At 39.8% G+C, this 24,741-nt stretch overlaps 1 protein-coding gene across 2 annotated transcripts in view; it reads right to left on the reverse strand.

Moving 5' to 3' along the window:
• The window catches only part of LOC309401868 (inactive phospholipase C-like protein 2), a 69,972-nt gene extending 47,768 nt beyond the window's left edge, over positions 1 to 22,204 (reverse strand). The window contains exon 1 of one of the 2 annotated variants that reach the window (XM_081971168.1): positions 22,102 to 22,204. In XM_081971168.1, the coding sequence (XP_081827294.1) occupies positions 22,102 to 22,104 (3 nt within the window). In that variant the 5' untranslated portion in view covers positions 22,105 to 22,204. Of the gene's footprint in view, positions 1 to 14,984; positions 15,524 to 22,101 lie in introns of those variants that run through there. The other variant, XM_081971167.1, reaches the window with a different exon arrangement.
• Between the last annotated feature and the right edge of the window lie 2,537 nt (positions 22,205 to 24,741).

Here is a 24,741-nt window from a genome sequence, read left to right on the forward strand (position 1 = left end):
GTTGGCCCCTATACTCACTGCCTCTTGTACGTTACAAAAAATAAGCTCTAGTGCTTATTTTGCATCCCCCCAAAATATAAGACCTGGTCTTATTTTGGGGAAAACACGGGTATACACACACATTCATTCACATTCTCTCTCTCTCTCTCTCTCTCTCTCTCTCTCTCTCTCTCTCTCTGTCTTTCTCTCTTATAAAATATAAAATTATAATTTTATAATTATAAAACAAGAAACATTTTATCCAGTGGAATAGGAAATCCTCTGCCAAGCTAAACAGGTGGTGACAATGTATACTACTATACAAACAGCCAAATAATTCTGGGGTATATTTGGCTGGCACAGGGGTGGGAAAAGTGCCAGGTTGTAATCAGAAAGAGGATGGGGGTAAATTTGACCATGCGAGGGTAAATTCAAAGGATTACACACCTTATCAGAACTGCACACCTGTTTAGCCTTCCATTTATTTCTCCTCTTTTCTTGATTATTTTCTCTTGCTCAAATTTTAAGTCATACTCCTCTGGCAAAGCTCTCTCATTGTGCTCTACAAATACCATGCTTTTATATTTTACAAATAACATTAATGATAACCAAGAGAAGGAGATCTGATTCCCAGAATGGTCAACAAAATTCCAAAATAATCAGAAATTCCTCCCTTGAACAGACAAATCTCTGCCCCTTCACATATAGAAAATACATGAAAAAGGAGCACCATCTTCCCAAATATCCCTACTGGCAGTACTGAGAGTACTTGGATTACTCTTAACGTTCTTAATACAACTTTCTAATTAGAACACAGAAGCAGAGACATCACCCTGCCAACAAAAGTGTGTATAGTAAAGGCTATAGTTTTCCTAGTTGCAATGTATGGTTGTGAAAGCTGGACCATAAGAAAGGCTGAGCGCCAAAGAATTGAGGCCTTTGAACTATGGTGCTGGAGAAGACTCTTGCGAGTATCTTGAACTGCAAGGCGATCAACTCTGACTACTCTTTAGAAGGCCAGTTCCTGAAGCTGAAACTCAAGTACTTTGGCCGCCAAATGAGAAGGAAGGACTCACTGGAGAAGAGCCTAATGCTGGAAAACACTGAGGGCAAAAGAAGAAGGGGACGACATAGAAAGAGGTGGCTGGATGGAGTCACTGAAGAGTAGGCGTGAGCTTAAATGGACTCTAGAGGATGGTAGAGGACGGAAAGGCCTGGAGGAACATTGTCCATGGGTCGGATATGACTTCACAACTAACAACAACAACTAGAACTCAAGACTCGCTTTTAGCATTAAGGTTTTGTAATCTGGGCTGCTCCCAGAAAGCTGATATGTACCACTTTTTAAGGTATCAAAAGTTAGTCAAAAGTTCTGACAGCAGGACAAGCAAATTGCAGGACAAAACCTGGAGATTAAAGTCCAAATTTTAATCTCTGAACAATCCAGGAGGGTTTACCCTCAGTTTGGTCATCTGCAGAATGGGAATATCAAGCATCTATCACATAATTCTAAAATAGAGTTGACCATTATAGCTATATACATGTGAGCCAAGTGGGAGGGGATTAGTGGGTGGCTATTCCTTATATTCATTTCACAACTTTCAATTACCAAATTAGCAAATTAGTCTCTTTTCTTCAGAACTCAGAGAAACATATGGAAAAAAATTAATCCACTTTATTTTCATAGTAGGCTAGGTGAGAAAGTACATTAAATTAATTGTGATGGTCTGTTTTTTCCCTGGGGTAGATAATGAATTTGGAAAGAGTTATCTGTCTTTACTTACTTCAAAGACTAGGCAGAAGGAATTCTGTTGACAATTCCTGTGGGAGTAGATCGCTTTCTCCCCCTTAATCTTTTGCTTATAAGTCAAAAAGAGTTCAGAGCAATAAAACTGCCACAATGGCCTTGATAATTTTGTAATATTATTTATTTATTTAAAACATTTATATAGCCGCCTATCTTTCAACCAACTCTAGGCAGCTCCAAATCAAAAATTACAAGATAAATAAAATCATTTTAAAAACAACTATTTATTTAAAACATTTATTTTATTATTATCATATTGTAGGGTGGACACTTAATCCAGCAAAACTTCCAGATACATAGTTGTAATTAGCTGATATTTAAGTGGTTGACTTTCCTCCTGGTTCAGCAAGAAGCTCTATGCTTGGTAAATTAACAAATTGACTAGGGCCAACGTACTAGAGGTGGCATGCAGAGCCATCTCTCTGGGCATGCCAGCTGTGGCCCATTACTCTTCTGGGTTCTGGTGCGCACATGTGCGGCAGCCAGGTGGTCTTTGTGTGATGGGGAGTGCCAGAAACTGGAAAAGCAGCTCCCTGGCAAGCATGTGTGTGCCAGGAAGCTGAGCTCCTGGTATGTGCATGCATGCATACATAGAAACTGGAAGACCAGGTGACCGGTATGCATGAGCATGCCAGAAACTGGAAGCTCAGAGTGTTTCAGGGAACTGCTCTTCCAATTTCCAGTGCTCCTGCAAGCACATGTTGGGGAGCTGCTCTTCCAGTTTCTGGTGTCCCCCCCCCCCATGTGGGTGTGCATGTTCCCGTTTTGGCATTCGGTGCCAAAAAGGTTTGCCAACACTGTACTAGAATCTCCTGGACCAATGGGGGCTATTAGTATCAGATGAGCCAGTCTACCACCATGTTTTGGATCTCCTGGATATATTTCACTGAAATATATCCCCCTATCTGTAAGGAGGACATGTTTGCCTTATACCAGAGCCTAGATCAGCGATGGCGAACCTTTTTTGGCTCGCGTGCCACAAGTGGGAGGAGCGCAGGGGGGTCGTGTGTGGGCGTGCCGCACCTATAATGCAATGCGCGACCTCCCAGTGCGCATGCGCGCACAACGCCCCCCCTTTTTACATGTTTTTTCGCCCTCCCCAGGCTCCAGAGGCTTTATAGGAGCCTGGGGAGGGCGAAAAGAGCCTCCCCCGCCCCCTGGAGGCCCTCCAGAGGCTTCAGGGACCATCCAGAGGCTTCCCTGAAGCCTTCGGAGCGCTCAAAAGGATCCTCCAAGCAAACTGGAAGTGACTTCCGGTTTGCTCGGAGGGTGGTTTTAAGCGTTCCGAAGGCATCAGGGAAGCCTCCGGATGGTCCCTGAAGCCTCCGGAGGCCCTCTTGGAGGGCGGGGAGGCTCAGATGGCCAGCGTCTTGCGTGCCCTGACAAATGGCTCCGCGTGCCACCTGTGCCATAGGTTCGCCATCACTGGCCTAGATCTTATTCAATAACAGACAGATTTTAGGACTCATGTGTCTGATATTAATTCTGGATTTTAAGTAAGCAAATTCCATTTGCATCCAACCCACAGGAAAGCTATGTTCATCATTGAATTTCCACTTTAGCAGGAGAAGGTGGGTTGGGGCTGGTATGACCTGTTTTTAGGCTCTCTGCTACTCTCTTAAGAGTTTGTGACCCTTCATGCTTTTGTTGGTTAATGACATAAATTTTCTTCTTATCCTTGTCTGGGTTAAAACATTATTTATGGTCTCTCTGTATAGTTTGGTCCCCTCCCTTCAATAGACTTGATAGAAGGATGTGGATTTAGAATCTTTTCCAATTCTGTATTTCCAATTCTTTGGCCACAATTCTCTCTCAGTGATCAAGTTAACTACCAAGCCACTGGTTATGAACTGTTCAAACTATCATCTCCATGAAGCTAGCATGTTCACACTCTGTTTAAGCTCCCTATGTTCTGGAGGAATGAGTTGATTTGTTTGGTCCAAAGGATGGAACCCTGGTAAAACTGAGACTCTTGCAGGGAAAACTGTTGCTTCAAACACTCTAAACAGCCAGATTTCCATTTTTATTTATTTATTGTCATTTGGAATTTCATCTCCATTTTTGTCTATTGGGGTCCCTGAATCTAGTGCTGCCAGGGGGATAATTAATAAATGAAAGCATTGACAGATCTAGGGCTGCCTGAAGGAAAGTTTAGATCAATGGTAGTCAACCTGGCCCCTACCACCCACTAGTGGGCGTTCCAGCTTTCGTGGTGGGCGGTAGGGCTTTTGTCCAATACTGAAGCACTTTCCTTTTTTAAAATTTAATTGACTTTTTAAAAAAATTTCATAGCATTATTTAAAAAGATTTTCATTAGGTTTTCATAAAATTCCCCGTGACAATTTAAATTTCTGAAAATATACTATTTGTATCGCCCGCGCATAAGTTTAGTTCACGTTACATAAGTGAAATTAAATGGCGCTATAGTGCAACCTCAAATAAGAGTGTCTCATCCCAGAATAGCTCACGCATCTCCCCCACCATCACCCAGCTGTAACAGACAAGCAGAGCTGGTAGCCGGCGCACCCCCCCCCCCAAACCCCAAAGTTACTTCCCTACTTTATAAATCAACATTACTGTGGAACCGGTGGGCGGTTAGAAAATTTTACTACCAACAGAGATACAAAAGTGGGCGGTAGGTATAAAAAGGTTGACTACCCCTGGTTTAGATGGTCAGAGAAAAGTTTATTCCTCACGACTTCCAAGTCTTCCACTGTGGTCTTCTCTCCTTCTTCTCTCAATAGATGTGTGGTCTCTGTGCAGGACCAGAGTCCTGCAGATATGACCCAAGAAGGCTATTGTAGAGAGCAACAGAGATGGTCTTCGGAAGCCATTAAAGAAACAACAAGGAAAAGGCATTCTTTAAGCCTTAGGAAAGGATATCATGTTAGGAAGAAATTCAGATTGGCTTCTCCTTGACTCAATGGCATGTAAGAGGGAAAGACATAAAACTTCAGCGGACTTGCAAAAATCTATTATTATAGCCTATCTCAATAAAGTATAGTTTTGCTCTTCTAATGGGAGTCAGTTTCCTGATCTGGGCTACCTTTTAGGGCTGACAACTATGCCCTCGGGATATCTGGAGGGTAAAAAGTCACTGGGCTTCCAGGAATTAATATTTATCTGATAAAATCAATTTAAACCAGATTGGTATAATGATTAAGGCACCAGACTAGAAGTGGAGATATTGAATTATCTGAGTCACAAAGTCAGTTGGTTGACTTTGGGTCAGTCTTCCTGTTTCAGCCCTAGGGGGAAAGCAATGGAAAACTGTTTCTGAAAATCTTATCAAGAACACTGGAGGTAGCAATCCAGGCAGGTATCATGAATCAATTCAAAGGCACACAAAGCTTGAATAATTTTGTTCCATCAGTGAAGAGCATGAGAGGTGACCAGCACCTGCTGCTGCTTGTTTGCTTCTGTCCTCTCCTCAGCCTGGGCTACCTAGTTTCCACTGGGAACAGCAATGAGTAATTGCGAAAAGTATGTTGCACATGGTCAGCAACTTGGGAGTTGCAGTACTGATAATACTTTACTTAGAAGGTCATGGTGCGGAGTTAAAAGTTCTTGTTGCTGCACAATGAGAGGTTAACCCTCTTGCTCATTGCCTGCTATTGAAAAGATCTTCCAGAATATCCTAGGAAATGTTTTTTTTTTTAAAAAAAACTTAAGTACAAAAACCAAGGTGCAATTGAGAAACCCGTGGCTAGAAAGTGGCAGTGGAATTCATAGGCGAGCATATTATCTAGAACAAGGAAGGGCAGGAACTAGAAACAACAGTTATCTCCTCATACATGAATTAACATTAGGATTTTTTCTAGTCCTGCCTCTGTGGTGAGATGGAGGGAAACATCTATTTCAGAGTGGCCTGCCTCCCTTATAGTAAAATCAGATGGTATCCCAACATTGATTGATTGACAGACCAAGCCAGGAATTTAAATATGGTATGCAGTTACATTAATCATGAAACCATACCTTTATCCATCAAAATGGCTGCTTCATAGGGCATGCTTAGCCAAGACCAAATAAATCAGATTATGACTTATTGCGCGATGTACAAATTCTGCAAGTAAATTTCATACATATGAAAAGATTTAATACATCAGATCTGACTCCAGGTGATTGTTCCATCCTATAATTCATTTTGAGTTTTTAGGAATACAGTTTGGATCCTTCAAAAGCAACCTCGCTTAGACATTTCTCTGCCTGTTTTTTGGGGGGGGGTCTGAATTTCTCTACTGCCTGCCCCTATTCATTGGAAAAAAAGGTTATCGGTCACACCATTCCTCACACAACACTTTCCAGGACTCCTCCCTCCCCCAGCTACTGGGAACAATAAGCTTCCTCTCCCATCCCTACTCTCAAGTGTAAGCATGCATTTAGCCTTTAAAAGCGCACCACTAGCCTGGAAGACAAGCTAATTCCTCCTTCTCTAAGGTGCAGGAGAAAGCTTGGCAAGGGAGGGGAGGGCTGGAACACAGCCCACACACCCTGTATTAATAGCACTGGAGCATCAATGCTTAAAATAGGCTGCAAGGAGCAAAGAGGCGGGTCTCGGGTGACAGCCACCTATTCTGGAGATGAGCATCTATGATGCAAGAGCAGCTAAAAGACAATTTTAGAAACACACACCTAACAGGGGCATCTCCCCATAGGCAATGGCTGATACTCTAGAATGGATTTGAAATTGTTCGGGGTAGGGAAAAAAAGGGAAGAACAGTTATAGCAAAATGCCTTAAGGGAAAAGAGTGCTGGAGAGGAAGTGGTGTAGCCTGCAGATTTTCCCCCCTCCCCACATGGCTTATCATCGTCAAACAGAAGGATTTCTAGTTAAAGCTCAGCTAGGTACTGTCGTCTAAGCAGCCATAGCTACTGTGAAAAGTTAAGCAGGGATCGAGCTGGTTAGTACTTGGGAGGAAACCACCAAGAAATCCCAGATTATAGGCTAGGTTAAGAAGATGAAACAATATCTCTGAAGGCAATTGCTGTCTTTTCCCCCCCTGTCCTCTTAGCAAGAAGATTGCATGGATGTGTCCACAGAGTTGAGTTTTACCTACTTAAAAAGATTTAGAAAGAGACCACAGTTTAGAGCCTGAACTCAAGCTCTGAATGCCAAAGCTCGGTGATAGACCTTGCCACGATAGGGTCAAGGAACAGAAAGCTCTGTGACCAAGATCCTGAAGAAATGCCGTCAGCTCAGGAGGCAGAAATGAACTGGATAGGCAAACAGATTGATATGGTATGCTGCGAGAAAGCTTCCTTCCTCAGTCTAAAGGAAGATTTCTGTCCCAAAATTTGCAAGCTACCAGTTAGAGAAGAGGCAGAGATGATATCTACTTTCTGTTCAGGTCTGATAAACTTCTGGGTGTTGAATTTAAATTTCATGTTAAAAAGATATTTGAGAGGTCACTTAAAACAACAATGCTGCAGTGATGGAAAGATAGCTCTGCATGCATAAAATTCCACAAAGTCTTTCGTTAAAAGGACCTCAGCACAGAACCTGGTTGAACGGACCAATGACTCAGTATGAAGGCGGCTTCATCTGCTCATAAATCTTGTCAATATAATTTAGATAGTTAACTATAAACTTAATTTAATTTTTACACCCAGTCTTTTTTTTTTTGTGCTCACTGCTTCACAATTCCTAAAACAGAAACTGTAGATGCTGCCAAAAATAAAAATAAGAATCCATTTAGAACATAAATCTGCAGGGAGGGGAAATATAAATCTGGTGGGGAGGGGGAAGAAGAGGAGGACAGATTTAAGAACATTTGCTTAAGAATATTCCCACAATCCATTTATTTCACCGAGCAACATGAACAATGTATCTGATGCACAACTAGAACATCAATGCCTATAATTTTATTATACTTGATAACATCCAAAAAGAAGCTTTTGACGAAGTTGACCTTTTTGAATCTTTTTTCGTGTACATGCAGAATCTGAAATAGTGACATTTTATTTCATACATTTGATTCCAAAGTCTAATCTTAAATCATGTGAACAATGCCAAATGGGACCTACCAGTAATACAAAGCTTTTTATTTCTGGATTTTTGTCTTCCCACGAACATTAATTATCATTTTATGCATTCTGAGCATGCTGGATCTCACTAGTCTTTTTTCAGATCTTCCTCCTAAGAATCAAATCAAATGGTAACAAAACTAGCTAGAGCAGTGGCTCCCAACCTTTTTTTGGCCATGGCCCACCTAAGCATATCTAAAATCCTGATGTCCATCCCCCCCACCCCCCACCCCCGGTGACATATAATTCTTACTTTACTCAAAAAGTGAACTCTTACTTGGTGGAGAAAGCCTAAAAGACCATTAACTTGGTTTAAACAAGGTTCAAATTGCCCCACCCCAGTGAGGCGTGGGTCCCATGTTGGGAACCACTGAACCAGAGGGAATTCTGCAAATCTGAATGTCTTTCTAATCTGCTAATACTTTTTTTGCGTGTACGGATATTATGGTTTACTATACAAAGGTCTATCTTAGAGAATAAACTAATTAAGATTTTTATCTATTTATTAATTCAATTTCAAAAGCTACCTATCAGACCAGTGAACTCTGGGAAGCGCACAATATTAAAAACAATTAAAACATGATATAAAAAGAAATTAAATACAAACAGCAGCCATAATAAACTAGTACTAGTATGTGAAATCATAACAAATAATGGTATCACATTGGGTGACTTCAGTAAAAATCTCTCCTTTACTACTGAAATACTAATCCATCACATTTGCACAATGCAACGGAGAGAAGAGAATGAAGAGTTGATCCAGCCACGTGCATCGGCAGGTGGCAATATGGTGGAACACAAATGGCTTTGGACATACGCAGTTTAAGAAAGAAAGTGGAAGTTCATAACCTGAGATTGATTTTGGAAACTATCTTAGTCAAAGTCCTTTTATTAAGATCCAAAATACCACCCGGCAAGCAGGGGAAAGTAAAGCCAATGGAGAAGGATGACAGGAATGTAGTTCAGCAATATTGAAAAAGGTCATAGGACTGCCACCACTCATTTGTTATTTTCTGTCAGTGATGCCATTCCATCTGATGTAATCTGCATACTAGCATCAGAAGCTCATAAACAGTTAAAAGGGGACATTTAGAATTGCTCAGTACAGAAATGTCCATTGCAGGAATCTTTGCATCACATTCAGACTCTTTTTGAATTTATCTTACCCTCCACCCCCCAAAAAAGTGCAAACATTGGTTCACTGCTGAATTGCTGTTTCTGTTAAAAAGACTTTCCTAAAATTTCACATAATATGATTCTATATCCTATTCTCTAGGATAATGGTGAATAGGTCACATCCATCTTCTGGATAGCATTCCTAGGTATGTTTGACGACTGCAATTGTATTCCTCTTCAGACAATTTTCTAAAAAGATAAATGTACCCAGTTCTTCCACCTGCTCATCATGAAAGCACTAGTTTTCAGTCACCTGGTCATTTGCATTGCTCTTGTTTGTACCTTTCCCAATGCTGACAGACAAATTTACTTTTTATAGTGGTATCCAAAATTGAATATAGTATTCAAGGCCAATGCAGAATATAATGGCTCTTTTATGTATGATTTGGAAAGTATACTTCCACTGGTCCGCAGCCTAAAAATCACATCTACATTTTTTTTTTGCAACCACATCACATTGTTGACTCACATTTACCTCATGATCAGCTACAATTTTAAAATTCTTCTATAGATACTCTATTTTTACAAGTACAGATCCATTTTTCTAATTGAGAAAGATCCTGTTTAATTATGTTTCTGTTTTCTAGCACGTCAGTTGTTATCTGATTTAATTTCTGTATCATCTGCAAATAGCAAGGGGCTTAAAAGATAATCTTAGGTAGAATCAGAAACCAAAAACAAAGCCTTTTTTTCCCACTGCCTTCCTCTGCCTTAACAACCTTTCCTTCTCTGCCTAAAGGCTATGAAGCTAGAGATGTGAAAACAGCACTAGCAAAGGGCTTTTAAAGGTCAACCTGCTTTGTGGAAAGCTATACAGGTAATCCTCCACTTATAACAGTTCATTTAGTGACCGTTCAAAGTTACAACAGCACTGAATAAAGTGACTTATGACCATTTTTCACAGTTACATCCTTTGCAGCATCCCCATGGTCATGTGATCAAAATTCGAAGTTTGGCGTCTGGTTAATATTTATGACGGTTGCCGTGTTCCGGAATCATGTGATCACTTTTGGCAACCTTCTGACAAGCAAAGTCAATGGGGAAGCCAGATTCACTTAACTACTGGGTTACTTATTCAACAACTACAGTGGTTCACTTAAATTTGGCAGCAAAATTCACTTAATGGGGCAAAGCTCACTTAACAAAGTTCTCACTTAACAACATAAATTTTGGGCTCAATTGTGAATGTAAGTCAAGAACTACCTATATTACTTTTTCTATATTTTCCTAAAGAATTCCAAAACTGTCCATAAGCCTTTGATGCAGCAATTCCCTCTAAAACCTCAGGAGACTAGATAACATTTGTTATCTCAGCACATTTTTTTATTCACAAATATTTGAAAAAGTCACAAAATATTCCTTTTTACCTGAGAATGCAGATATTTTCAATTTCAGCAATGCAGAATCGACAAAAGTTTTCTCAGTTGGTGGAAGAAACTCTTAGGAAGAGTCTGAGGCACAGCATTCCTCCTGGGTCTGCTTTAAAATTAAGTTCACAACACAGCCCTATCATGCCAGCACTCAAGAATAGCAGGAAGGATTATAGTTTCCATATTACATAGGTTGCCTGGGAACAACGGCACCCAGAGTTAAAAAATATAGGTAAAAACCACCCTCTTTGTTTTGCTTCAGCATAGCTTCTTTAAAGTAAGTTGAGAAATGCTGGGGGACTCCTACCTACTTCAAAATTATATTTATTCTTTGAAAAGCCTTTCCATGAAAGGTGCACAACTCTTAATCAAGAGCTGACTGGACCCAGGAGTTATGTGCTAGGGCAGAGGTCTTCAAACTTGTCGACTTTAAGACTTGTGGACTTACTTCAACTCCCAGAGAATTCTGGGAGCTGAAGTCCACAAGTCTTAAAAGTTGACAGGTTTAGGGGCCTCTGTGCTAGGGAAAGGGAACCTGCATCAAAAAGCAATGTTGGCCTCTTTTCATTAAATATAAACAAAACATAGCTTATGTGATTACTGTCCAGTTATTTATTAATTCAGTGTTATTACTGACTGGATAAGCCCTCCTCTCCTTGTGGCATATTGTAACAACTTGGTAAGACAAGGTATCTGGGAACTATAATTAAGTATTTCTAGATGCCTGTTAACTCTGAGGCCTTAGGTTATCACTTCTGATTTAGTTAACTTTAGACAATTCTTTTCTGCAGAGAAATGACTTCACATAGTCAGGATCAACAATGAAAGTCTACAGCAGATCCTGGGTTCAAAGGTTTTTCAGATTGATGCCTGTCTACCCCACCAATCCCCTTTTAAAATAAAATCTAAAATTTTATTCCTCACCAAAAGTAACTGGCTAGATCCGGCCAGTTATGGTACATTTCCCCACAGTGTCTGAGAAATCCATTGGGAGAAATGAAAATCATGGCTATGATTTCTGCCAATCATATTTCCAATGGGGCCAAATACAGTTATCATCTGAGTGCTTAAACATACAACAGATTCTCTTCATGCACTCAGCAACATCTTAGGAGCTTCCAATCAAAGACAATCTGGCATTTGGCAATCCAAATGTTTGGTCTTTAGCTCCCATTAACCTCAATTATCATAGCCAATAGCAAAGGCCTGTGGAAACTGTAATCCAAAATATCTCTTTCAAAAATGAAGGCATGTAAATGTTAGTTTTAGAGGTAATGCTAATTCAGGGTAGGCATTGTAAGAGAACTTGGTTAATCCATAGTAGTAAAACGTTGGACGAAGCACCCTTTTCATTAAAAAGTGTAAAGGCTTATGAGTTTCAACTCCCTTCATCAAATTTATAATTTGACTAATTAGGATTTAAAGTAACTTTTACTCTCTGCACTGGCTTTACCCTTAATAATGATCTAAAGATTACCAATTTTCTTTTATTTTTGTTTGGATTTTTTAATATGTACTGCACTCACTTTTGGTAGGTAATTTGGGCTGCTCTTGTTATTGATTTAGCTTCTTTCAATCAGCCCTTTTGTTGAAAATATGGCATTAAAATTGATTTAAGGTGGTGTTAATCTCTAATTAGAAATATAGGTTTCTACCTTAAATAGTCTCGGGACGGCTACGGTCATGAAATTTATTCATTGCATGAAACCAACAAATAACACGTCAAGTTGTGAAGGTGCACTAATGCTCCAAATACATCAAATAACATTGACAGCCCTGCTCTATTCAGACTCGGCGATCATAGAATGCAAACAACAGAACCTTTTGGAAGAGATTTTTCCCAGAGCTGAGGCCCACAAGATTACAAACTCCCACCAATTCATAAAGATGAAACTTGGGACTCTGTCCTTCTGTTTCCTTGGCTCCACCAATACGAAATGGCCTTGATCCTTTCAGTTTGAGTAAACAAGACATAAATAGCCCAAGGAAACCTGAGACCACTTCACAGAGAGGAGGGAGGTTCAAGGACAGAAAACAATTTTTGTCTTCCTATAAGGCTTTGGCTAATTTGCAGAAGATATCTCCTGCAATCTGCTAGGCTAGCACCTTAATTGCTGATCAGCTGATCGTGTGAAGGAATGACGGTTCAGGTCATATCCTAGCTCTTCCAGTTGAATGGACCAAGCCTGTGTAAAAAGCTTTGTTGGAAAACTGGGAGGGAGGGGGGGAACCTCACCACTATATGCAGCCATAGATAACACTCCCTCAAAGAGACCCGTGACAGTTGACTGATTCATACATTGTGGAGCAGTGTGGAGCTAGCTCACTTTTGCTGCAGAATTTGGCCTTCATGGCTTTCAGTTGAATTATTTTTGGGGGTGGTTAGATGTCTTGGAGTCCTGCATGTGATCCATAATCCTCCTCTTTCTAATGAATATGGTTCATGGATCTAGTAAGATGCTAACACCTTAGTATGAGAAACCATATTAAACAATATGATATGAAAAAGTATATCAGATTTGTTAAAGTAGAATAATGATCATTAATTCCTTACAAACAGAGACAGGAAATCTTATATTAGCTTTGGAAATAAACTGGTTATGAGCCAAATCAAAGCTCTATGTACTTTATTTATTGTACACCATATGTACCTCATTCATTAAAAAGGCACAACCACCTGCAAAACTTGAATTCAATGTGCTTCTTGCCATTGAAAATAATTCAGGTGTTGGACTGCCAATTGCCACGTGTCTTTTCATGAACTTGCAGAAATACCAACATATGAAAAAAATGCCCCACTAATTGTACAAGTGCAGGACTGTAAATAAAATGACAGGGATTGTGTGCACCAATTCCTGTATGGAAAGCTATATGCAGGTTCTCCTTAACTTACAACTATTCATTTAATGGTGATTTAACACCATTAACAGCTGTGGAAAAAGAGAGTTGAAATCTGTAATCAGTTACAACGATCACACCATCTCTGCACTCGTGATTGCAATTCACACGTGCAGGCAATCAGCTTGCATTTAACAACCAGCTGCAATGTCCTGCAATCATGTGAGTGTGATTTGTGACCTTTTTTGCTTATTTCTAGCAAAAAAAATGTCTACTGGAGATGTTGAATCCACTTAACAACTATTAGACTTGCTTAAAAGCCATGAAGATTTGCTGTAAAAATTGTTGTAAAATTGAGTTCAATTTGACTTATGGCTGCAAGAGCTTATGATGGAAATTCCAGTTCCAATTGTGGTCATAAGTTGGAGACTACCCGTATAAGTGGCTCCAGCATGTAGTTTCCACATAAAATAATCCTGCAAGGCAGTACTAATACTGATAATTACAGAAGGCTTATCAAAAAAGCGAAGTGGATGAAAAATCTTACAGTTGAATCACTTTTGGTCTTAATGCATGCTCATTTCATCACTTGATCGTTACTAGCAGAGTACTACGGCATGTGGATCTGCAACCAATATTGGTTACAGTCACGATATGAATACGTTCAAATGCATTAGTTTTTTTGTGGTGGACACAGAGGTTCAATTCAGTTTCCTTCTCACCCCATAAACACTGAACTAACACAGAAAAAACAAACAACATTTATACATATAGGAACCAGACTTTCAAATGCATCTTTACTAGAACTTCAAAACAGCAGGATAAAGTATGTGAAATGACTTTTCAAATTATCATTCTGGATGAGCTAAGGAGAGAGAAAGAAAAAAATATGAGAGGTTCAAAGCAGACTTCTGCAGGAGAGAATGAAAAACAGTAGCAATCCCAGCTTCAGGGAACAAAGAGGCTGGGTTCACACAACACAACCTGGTTACTGAATTTACCCATTTTGGGATGTTGGTTCATACACGTGACTTTGAATTAACCAAATAGACTGAATTTGTACATATCAAACCAGGGGTGGGTGGGTGGGGGGAATAAATTAAACAAGCATAGTATACAGTACAAATGCAATGCCTAGATTGCAACTGACCTGGTTATGTATATCATATGAACTCAACCAATGTGAATGTTCAGACTGGGTTGAGCATATGAAATAAAGAATAGCTAGGAGATGTCGCAGAGAGAGATTGCATTCATCAGAAGTAGGGTTTAATCCCATATCTCTTCACATATCATTCATATACACACCAATCTTCAGAATATCAGACAAGAATGATGACCAGAGCACCTTTGAAAACATGCGGAATGACTTTTCCTCTGTCTTTAGCAAACAAAGTAAAAAACCAAAGTAACACCCCCCACCACTTACTCATAAGCAAGAGACTCAGAACCTGTTGTTTTAGAAATGGGAGGAAGTTAAGTAGAGGGCATTCAGAAGAAGGGGCGCTGCTGCGTGGAAGGAAAAACAGATCGGTTAAGAATCTCTGGTGGGTCTCTCGGTTAATTTAGAAGGTCAGATGAGGACAGAACCGAGATATTCAGGTTATGGGCTGGAGGAGGTTAGCTTAAATTCAGGTAGGTTGCCCTTGTGGATTGGGTTGGTGGGAAATCCCAGTGGAATTCCTGTTTATAAAGGGAAGAGACGTTACACACATGCCGAAGGAACCGACAGCCAGAGGCTCACTAGAAAGGTCGCCGGGCGGGAGGAGGCGCAAGGAATCGGGACCCACCTTCATAATGCCAGCGGCAGGGGCAGCTTTGGCCAGAACTGGGGGGTCCCTCTCGGCCGAGTTGTCGCGGCTGGTACCCGCCGAGCTGCCCGAAATGGAACGTGGCGAGCTCAGGTCGTCCGGAGCTTCTACAGCGGCCGCAGCACCTTCTTCTTGCGGCGGGATGCTGGGGGCCCCGGGCCGGGGCGAGCCCGAAGGAAGGACACAGTGAGTCCCGTCCGCCATCCCCTCCCCGGGGCTCCCAGCAGCCGCACCGGCCCGGCCCGGCAGGAGTACTCAGCGGCTGCCCCAGACCTTGTGCGTCTCCAGCCACCGAGCGCTCCCGCTCTTGCTCCGGCGTCAGCGTGCCTTGTCTCGCTTCGATTTGCTCTGCCTTGCCGGCGAAGGAAGGAGGGTCGGACGCAGGGAACGGTCGAGGAGAGACGCTGCCGCCGCCGCTGCTGATGCCGCCGCCGGGATAGAGGGATGGCCGGGGCGGGGCCAGGCAAAGCACGGCCGCCCCTCTCAACCTCTATCTCTAAATGCTCTGCGGCCCCGCGTGGTGGAGCCGCGCGCGCGCCTGTGCAAGCGCCACGCCACGTCTCGCCACAATTGTGCCGGGCGTTAAATACGAACGTGCACCTACAAAGGAGACCCCCGCGTTAGTCTTAATTCATACATGCAGACCCACTTCTCACTTGATGGTTGGAAAACCAAGCCATGATTTAGGGAACGCCAGGCTGTCTCAAATGAATAGTAAATTAATGTTTCTAAAATATGTACGAGCACACCTTTCTTGGGTGTAATTCGAATGCAATTCTTTTCAGTTAAAACAGTTTATACGCTCAGCGAGCAGCTGCCATCAGGATCAAATGACTTGCATGTCCCTGGAAATAAACCTGAGACACCGCAGGCGACCTAACCTAAAGCTGCCAAGAGAATATCAGTGTATCCGTTTAAGGATCGGGCCTTCTAACAACACTGGGCTTGAGCTCCGCTGAAGCATCGATTTTTGGCGTCCTGTAGAATGATGTTCTCCTGAAACGAGGCCAGAGACTCCCTCTCTGTATTACACACGCTTCATGGGGCAGATGCATAGAAGTGCGGGTATCTTTTCTCCTATTCCACTGCATTTGTTCTTTAAATCAATAGGGTTGCCAGTTAAATTAGGATTGTACAGTCGCAGTAGCCAAAAGTTTTTAAAGAATTTCCCTGGGGCAGTTTCCTAATTTTAACATTTTTACCCACAAAGGAGATATTTTTCTGATAGCAGACCACAGACAATTTCCCAAATTGATTCTCACCAGGTAGGTAGGAAAATAACACCCATAGTTCAAAAGTAGTATGAGAAGCAGCCATAATGACTGGGAACCATGGGAGATGCAGCCTGACACATTGGAGCATGGCACTTTGGAGACACAACACACTAAGTAGACTAAAATGGATCTCATAATTTAGAGTCTAACAATTTGTGGGAAGTAGCATTGCCTAATTAAGCCTATGTGAAGCAAGGGCATCACATTAATTCATGACATGTTTGAAATCAACAATTCTGTTAACATGGATTTAGGACATTATATAAAATGAACCTGTTGGAGCAAATAGTAGCTGGGGAAAATTTCAAAGTGAAAATAGCTTTGGCACAGGAAAAAAAAACAATTTAAAAACTGCCTTGTCCACACCTTGACACAATCCGTGACCCTTCTCCACAAACCACTTTCCCCTCCCTCTGAATTATGGAAGGATTTAATCAAGAATCAACCATTATATCTTATTTGGTCCCCAAAAGAGATGTCTGCTCAAGGCAGCTCAGGATATGCATAGACCAAAACCAACAAGTTAATAATGACTTCAAGTATTACTTGTTATATGGAATTATTATATTGCATATAACTCTTCTCCCTCCAGATGAAGATGTCCAAAGCAGCTAACAAAAATCATAGAGGCAATAGGAAGTAGGCGTTCAATAACAAAACAATAATTAGTTTGAAAGAAAAATAGATCAAATATAAATATGGAGCTGGCAACTATGATAAATTAAGTACATTTTAGCTAGGCTAAAAGTAAAAATTATATGCCATAAGTATAATATGTCCTAGGCTTATACGTAGACCTAGTACAAGCCATAATGATCCTTCATGCATCATATAATATCTTGCAAATGAAGACAAATATACATTTCCAGGATAATGTTGCAGGATCCAATCTGAGTCGGTCACCGGGACCAGTCTTCTGAGCTGTTGGACTTGTGCTGGAGCTCTGAGGATGGTTCTGGCATGAGTCCAAAAGCTCGGAAGACTAAACCTCAGGACCCAGATTGGATCCTGCAAAATCCTGCTAATGCAGATTGTGTAATTTATATCATTTGCAATTATGAAATTTATTTGCCTCCCAATGACTTTGGGTGGATTACAACATAAAAACATTAGAAGATATTAATCTGCTGTGTTATTTTATAATTGATGATTTTATGTTATAACATATCATTTGTTCATTGCAGATGCTCATAGCATCTAGAACACATTAAGCCACAAATCAAAAATTCATATACTGGCTTAGTATTGAGTCAAAAGTCTTAATGAAACTTCCTATATAATTTACTACCAACTAACTTAACCATGTGAAATTCCAGCTTTTGGATTCTGTAGCCTCCTTATGATTAACCAGAGTCACTCTTCAGCATATCTGTGGAAGATAGGTTAGCATAAAGACATTATGAAGTGTAATTATCTTAAGTTTCATTTCTTGATGAAGTCACAATGGTCTGGGTTCACCCTAATCCCAAACCAAATCTAGTATATCTGATTTCCCATCTAATTATGATTTGTAATATTTGATTGACACCTGAGTACATTGTGTGAGTCAGAATAATTATTCAGCAAACCATAACTTAGCAGCACAATGTGTTAACCAAGTTGTCTGCATCACCAACCCTCCCCTCAACATCTATCATCTTGAATACACAATGTCAAGTTTGCCATTTCCATTCCCGAGAGTTAATTCTTCAAAAGTAAGTAGCTGGGATCACAGCATCTTACAAACAGATGGCCTGTGACTTCAGAAGGGCACTTCCCTTAGAAAAGCTGCTTCGTGTTTGGAGTCCTTGGAGAAAATGTTTTCTGCTGGTCCCCATCTCTGCTGATGATCTCCTGTAGCCATACAGGAGATGAGCAATTCATCAAGAGCTCTTCATCAAGACTCTTGCTTCCATTTAAGATCTTGTGACAGCCCCAAAATTGTAGCTGCCTAAGGATAAAGTCTCTTCTCCATACTCCATACTCTGGAGGCTATCTGGCTAACTGCTGAATATTATTTTTACACTGGCAAAAGGACTAAATTTCCCACAGCATCAATTTAGTGGCAGCAAGGCAGACCATGTGGCACATATAATGCTGTTCTAGTGCGCTTCCAAAGCCTGCTGCCTGAAGCATCTGTTTCACTGTTGAATAACAGTGCTAGCTCTGGTTGAAAGAGATTATAACTATGATAGTCCAGTTAGACCCAGCTATATTATTATATTGGGATGCTGGAGAGCCCATGATAGGAAATCTCTGTAAATCTAGTGGCTTCCTGTAAATCAAGACTTTCAGATGGCAAGTAGCTCCATTCAAAGCATGTCAGTAAAGGATGCAATGCTGGCGTTTGAAATAGAATCTAGAACTGAGTTTTGAGGAGGTGATTCTTGATTTTCTTTTGCCCAATTATTCCAAATATTCTCTACCCCATTCATATTTCCTATCTCATTTTCTGTTTTATAACCACAACAAAATTCAGTATAACTTCAAAGCTTACATCTGGGATGTTAGATAAGCTCTGAATCACATTATCTGTGCATATAATATTAAATCATTATCCTGGATGAAGTCTATCAATGCCATCAATGACATTGACTTGATGGCATTGATAAATCATGATGTATATGAAAGAGAATTAAAGCAAACCAAAAAAGGAAGACCACTAATCCACAAGTTATCTCACAGCATTTCACCTTTACTAGGTAGAATCATCCTCAAATAAATCCATTTTACCAGCCCATAAAATATTAGTAACCAATAATGGACAAAATGAGAAAAGACATGAACGGTGCTTTGGCATGACACACAAAGTCTGAACTGGTAGACACCAGGATTAAAATACTTGGGCAATTCTGGTATGTTGGGAAGCAACTGTGTTCAATGGTAGCCAACTTAGCTACTTTCCCAGTGGTTACAGGATATTCTCTTGTGCTCTTTTTTTTTTTTGTCTGCCACTAGTAATAAAATCTCATGTCAAAAAAGTTTCTATTTGACTATAGATAAATTCGCATAGGCAGTTTTTGCAAACTTTTATTAATCAGAAACTCAATTACCCAAATATTAAGAAAATTACATAAATATTGAATAATTGTGTCATGGAAAATGCATTCAAAGATAACTGTGTGATTATAGCGTTGCTACATATATTTGGAAGAGTCAGTTTGATGTAGTAGTTAAGGCATGGGTGTCAAACTTGCCATGTCACGGTGCTGTCAATGACATGATTCCCCCCCCCTTCACAGAGCTGAGGTGGGCGTGGCATGCATGTGACGCATCCAGCCCAAGGGCCACCAGTTTGACACCCTTGAGTTAAGGCATCAGGCTAGAGTTCTAGTTCTATTTTAGGCATAAAATTAACTGGATGACCTTGGACCCTTCTCTCTCCGTTATCCCTAAGGAAGTGACAAACCACATCCAAGAAAACTGCAGGGACTTGTCCAGTCGGTTGCGAGGAGTCACACCCAACTAAAAGGGTCCGGTTTATACGTACATTTGCAGAAGCAACAGCCAAAACAAGTGACTGAAATTCATTGGTGGGCAAAAAAAGGAGCAAAAGTCCTCTTCATTTTACTGCTGGTCTTAGGAATGTTCATTTCCAAGCCTGCACAAAATAAGGAACTTAGGTTTTGGGATATATATTATCCAAGAACAAACATTGGGTACAAAGTATAGTCAAGTTGTTGCATTCAAGGTTTGATCAACATACTATTCCTTTAAACAACTTAATAGGTTAAACAAGCAAGATTATTGACTAGATTTATACATCACTAAAGAAGGTTTGTTTTAGGAATAACTAAAGCTGGGATGCAAAAAGTCCAATGACCATGAGATAACAGGAAAGAGATATAGAAAATTCTAATTCTTTGCTGCCCTCTAGAAGTCATTTATATGTTTGTAATCCATATCTGAAAGCAGTTTATATAATAAACTACCCTTGACTGAATTTGTCCAATATTTCATGTAATAAAACATCATTTACAAATAGTAATCGTGATTGGAATTATACAACATGCTAAATTTAAAAAAGCAGCAAACCACATTATGCAGTATATATGAACATATTATCTTTCAGTTTGCAAGAAACTCTTTAATTTGGTCACAGAGATAATTCATATTTACTACATACTGTTCAAAAAAGTATATCAACAACCTGAATACTAGCTATGGTATCAAAGCTGGACACGTAGCTCCATGCTTGCAGATTCATACAAGAAAGACTATCAAAAAAAAAAAAAAGACCAACTCCTTGGTTCCTTCCCCTCCCCAGCTACAACCAGCAATTACCATTTCATCAAATGGCAGCAGCTGAAAGAGATAAGGTAGGAAATAGATCCAGTCCATGATTCTTGTCAGATTTGTTATTTTCTTAAATTATAAGTAGCTGGCTATTACTTAAGAATCAAGACTTAATTTTAAGAGGTGGTGCTCAAACTTGGTTTTTTTTCACCTTTCACTCCCATTATCTCTCTCTCTTTTAATACTACCTCATTTGGAATGTTCAATTAATGTCAAGCCATTGTTTGCTTAATTCTAGTTTACTCAATGAAACACAGTGGTTCAGTTCATACAACATATTACATCTGCTGAAAACTGCTGCAAAGGTCTTTTTGGCTCAAGAGCAGGTAAAAACCACTGGGAGCAAATGCCAACCATTTTTAAACTGTTTCAGATTCTCCTGATAAGGAACTTAAAGAAGCAATCTCAATTAATAGAGAAATAGCAATACAGTATATATATAATGACTTCAACAATGAAGTGCATTAGTTTCCCTCAGAACACTGGCGAGTAACCTCAAATGCAGCTAAACCATAGTTCCTAACAGCACCTCTCAAGGTGGCAGTTGGGGAGGGATATTGTGATCTGTAGTTCTCCAGATGTTTTAAAAAAGAAGTTGACTTTGCAAGCCAGTAGCCTAAATGTTTATTTTTAATAAACTTTTTAATAAACCATTTAACCACTCTGTAGCTTAAGCAAGCATTTCAGGGACCCAGAACTGAGCAGTTTACTGACAAGTTAAGGTGACCTTCCATTGTTAGACCATTCCAATTCTTGAATACAGCTCATCTGTCTGAACCCGCACTGTATATTGAACATTAACAAAATTGAGAGAGTCCAGAGGTATTTCATGAAAAGAGTACTCCACTCCTCAGCTCACAATAGAATACCTAATGCCAGCAGGCTCAAAATTTTGGGCTTGGACAACCTAGAACTACTCTGCCTACGGTACACAAAATCATCTGCTACAACGTACTACCTGTCAATGACTACTTCAGCTGCAACTGCAATAATACACGAGCACACAGTAGATACAAACTCAAGGTAAACCACTCCAAATTCAATTTCAGCCAAATGCTGAAATTGGCTGGGGAATTCTGGGAGTTGAAGTCCACAAGTCTTAAAGTTCCCGAGTTTGGACACCCCTGGTGTATGGGATGGCAGGAAAGCAATCTTGATTATATTTTTAATTTTAGGAGGAGAAATGAATGGTTATAAATGTCAAAAGTTAACATATATTACTAATAATAGTTATGAGACTGTATATTTGTGAATGTATGTATGAGAAATAAAAATTAAAAAAACTTTTCAGAAAAAAAACCCTTTAACCTTAAACTGTCTACTGTTGACCTCACCCCATTCCTAAGAGGTCAGTAGAGGCGTACATAAGCAGACCAGCATGCCCAACGTCCCTGTCCTACTGTCCCCATTTATTTGTACCCATTTCCTGGATTCTTATTCATGTTTATTCTTATTCCTACTATCTTGTACATGAGTAACAAACAAACTAAATAAATAAAATAAACAAATTATTCATGCTGCCAGAGATTGTCTGAGAGTTGCAATACCATTACATCCAGAGGGCAACAGGTTGAAGAAGATTAAATTAAAGCAGTATCACTTCCAGTTTCCCAAGATATAACACTTCTCACATGCTTCTTGCCAGGTGAAAGCGTTTTTCTGTCTTCCTTCCCTCCTGTAGATGGCTAGGGCTTAAGAGCTATTTTAGTGCAGCTTCAGACAAAGGACTCTTTGTGAAATTGCAAATTAAGGTGTTTAGACTTAAATGGCACAGAGAGGCTTATCATGCCAAAGTAGAGGGGAAGTATAGTTGAGGACTTTGCACATCCTTATTTGCCTGGTTATGTAGCCCGGTTTTTTTTCCAATCTGGCAACTTCTAAGATGTGTGGACTTCAATTCCCAGAATTCCCAAAAGCCAAGGCTGAAAACCCTAGTGTAGCTGATTTAAAACAACTGAAGTAAAAACAAAATCCTTATTTCTAGGACTTTTTCTTTGAGATAATTTTTGGAAGTTTTCCAATAATAATTACTGTGATTAAGACTGTCCAGCATAAAGACACAATTGCAGGGAACAGGTTCTCGCTTGCCCTATAGTTGACTCCATTGTAGATAGATGCGGCCCCCTCATGAGAGTTCGCTCTCCTTATTCAGAGTTTTCATAGAAGAACTCATAAACTGATTTGAGAAACGTGCATTTGATTTTATAAATATATTTTTTGTGTGTGTGCATGTGCATACACACACACAAAATTTAGAAACAATAACATAGCCAGTATGTTTTGCTAATGTTCATTTAGGAGTGCCTAGCACTCTGAGAGACCACAGGTTGATTTTGCACTTAAGAAAGACAGCAAGGGCGAGTTAGCCACAGAGGTCTCTGCAGGCTCTTATAGGTGTCACTAGGAACTAATGTATAATACAAATAATATTTGTTTTTTAATCAGAACAAACTGGCTGCTTATCCTCTTCTCATCCTGCTCTACCCCAGCGCACCCTTCATTTTTGGACACTTTTAAAAAACGATTCTTAAACGTGCAAACACAGCCTACAGAGAAATCAGCTATGCCTGACAGAACAAGTTTTGGTGGAATTAATGGAGTGAAATGTCAGCATTGGACTGTCTGAACTGTGCGTTCTGCTGTGGAGAAGAAGGACTCTTTTTCACATATTTGAAATTGGAGACAGTTGAAGATCTCACCCATTATATGTTAGAAAGAACAAACCACCTGGCTATAGGTTAACACAGATGCCTATCCAGGGTGAAAAAATACTGACATTTGAGCGCTCTCTGCTGACCGCATTGTGAATATACGAAATGGCAGGGACTGGGGTTTTTTTTAACCGTCTGTTGCAGGAATAGGAAGCAAGTAAAAGTATAGATACACATTCAATGTGAGTACTTTTGGCTCACAATACACCGGGCATTATATAGCCATTGTCAGAATGCCCTTCACAGAAAGCAAAATTAAAGCAAGTAGTTAAAATGAATGCAAGTGGCTGTTTTTAATTTATTCTCAATGTGTATTAGTGTTGGGTCCAGTGCACTAAGGCAAAATACTTAGAAGAATACAAGTGAAGAATGCTGGCCTGCTTTTCAATCTTGTTCCTAATGTTCCACAGAATACAGTAACTCCCAGAAAGTGTGTAGTGGGGCAGAATGTCCAAAGAATCAGATAATGTTCTGGATGGATAAATTTAGTAATATTATTTCAAATGTCCAAGAATGGTTGTCAGAAATATATGATTTATCTGCTTTGGGAAAGGCAATATTCTCTACTAATCAAAGGATGTAGGAATATGTGTTACTGTGCTACAATTCTGCCCCATTTACCAACCAGTCAACCCATCCGCCCACCTACCCACTCATCATCTATTCTCATTTATAAAATCTCATGCATTTTTTCTAAGTTGAATGTTTTCCTCTCCGTTTGTTTACTAAAAAATTGTGACAACAGAATAAGGAACTGAAACACAGAAAGTATAGAAGGGGCCATCCAAGTTTACTAAGATCTATGCATGGCCATTGAAAAGTAAGCTATGATATCCTATAGCATTACAGAATTGTTTGAATTATTGCCTTAAAATACAAACCTAATATGCATTAGGCATCATTATTTTCTGTAATGTAGCTGAGTTGTCATATGTAAAGAACTAAGTCACCAAATTTTTTTTTTAAAATATTAAAAAGTAATAGTTTTAACTGCTTTCTGTGTGGCACAATATGTATCAACACTTCTTATATATGTAAGGCTTCATATTAAAAAAAATCCAGCTGCTGCCTGAGAAAAGCAGCAAAACGAAAACAGAAAAATATAGTTGCTATTTGGGGGAAAATGTCATATCAGCTGGTTGTTTTTTAAATAGCAGTCGACAAATAAGGCTAATAGTGGTACAACTTTGAAATACATTGTATTTTACAGCACACAAAGGTTGAAATTGTCAAAAGATATGTATTAAAATTATTGAAGGAGAAAAAAACCAAATTGCACTAAGACAGGTGTGTGAAGTGTGCCACATGTTTGACAAGTGAAACAGCCACACTGATGTGATATAATACCTATACACAGGTGCCTCATTGTGTCTCCTACTTGGCTCAAGGGCTCCTTTTGCAAATATTTATTAACGTAGCTCATGTTTCTTGTTGTGAATATCTCAACCAAATTACTGTATTTGTTCAGTTATAGGC

Source organism: Natrix helvetica (genome assembly GCF_964273705.1).
Source record: "Natrix helvetica genome assembly, chromosome: Z".
Taxonomy (NCBI): domain Eukaryota; kingdom Metazoa; phylum Chordata; class Lepidosauria; order Squamata; family Natricidae; genus Natrix; species Natrix helvetica.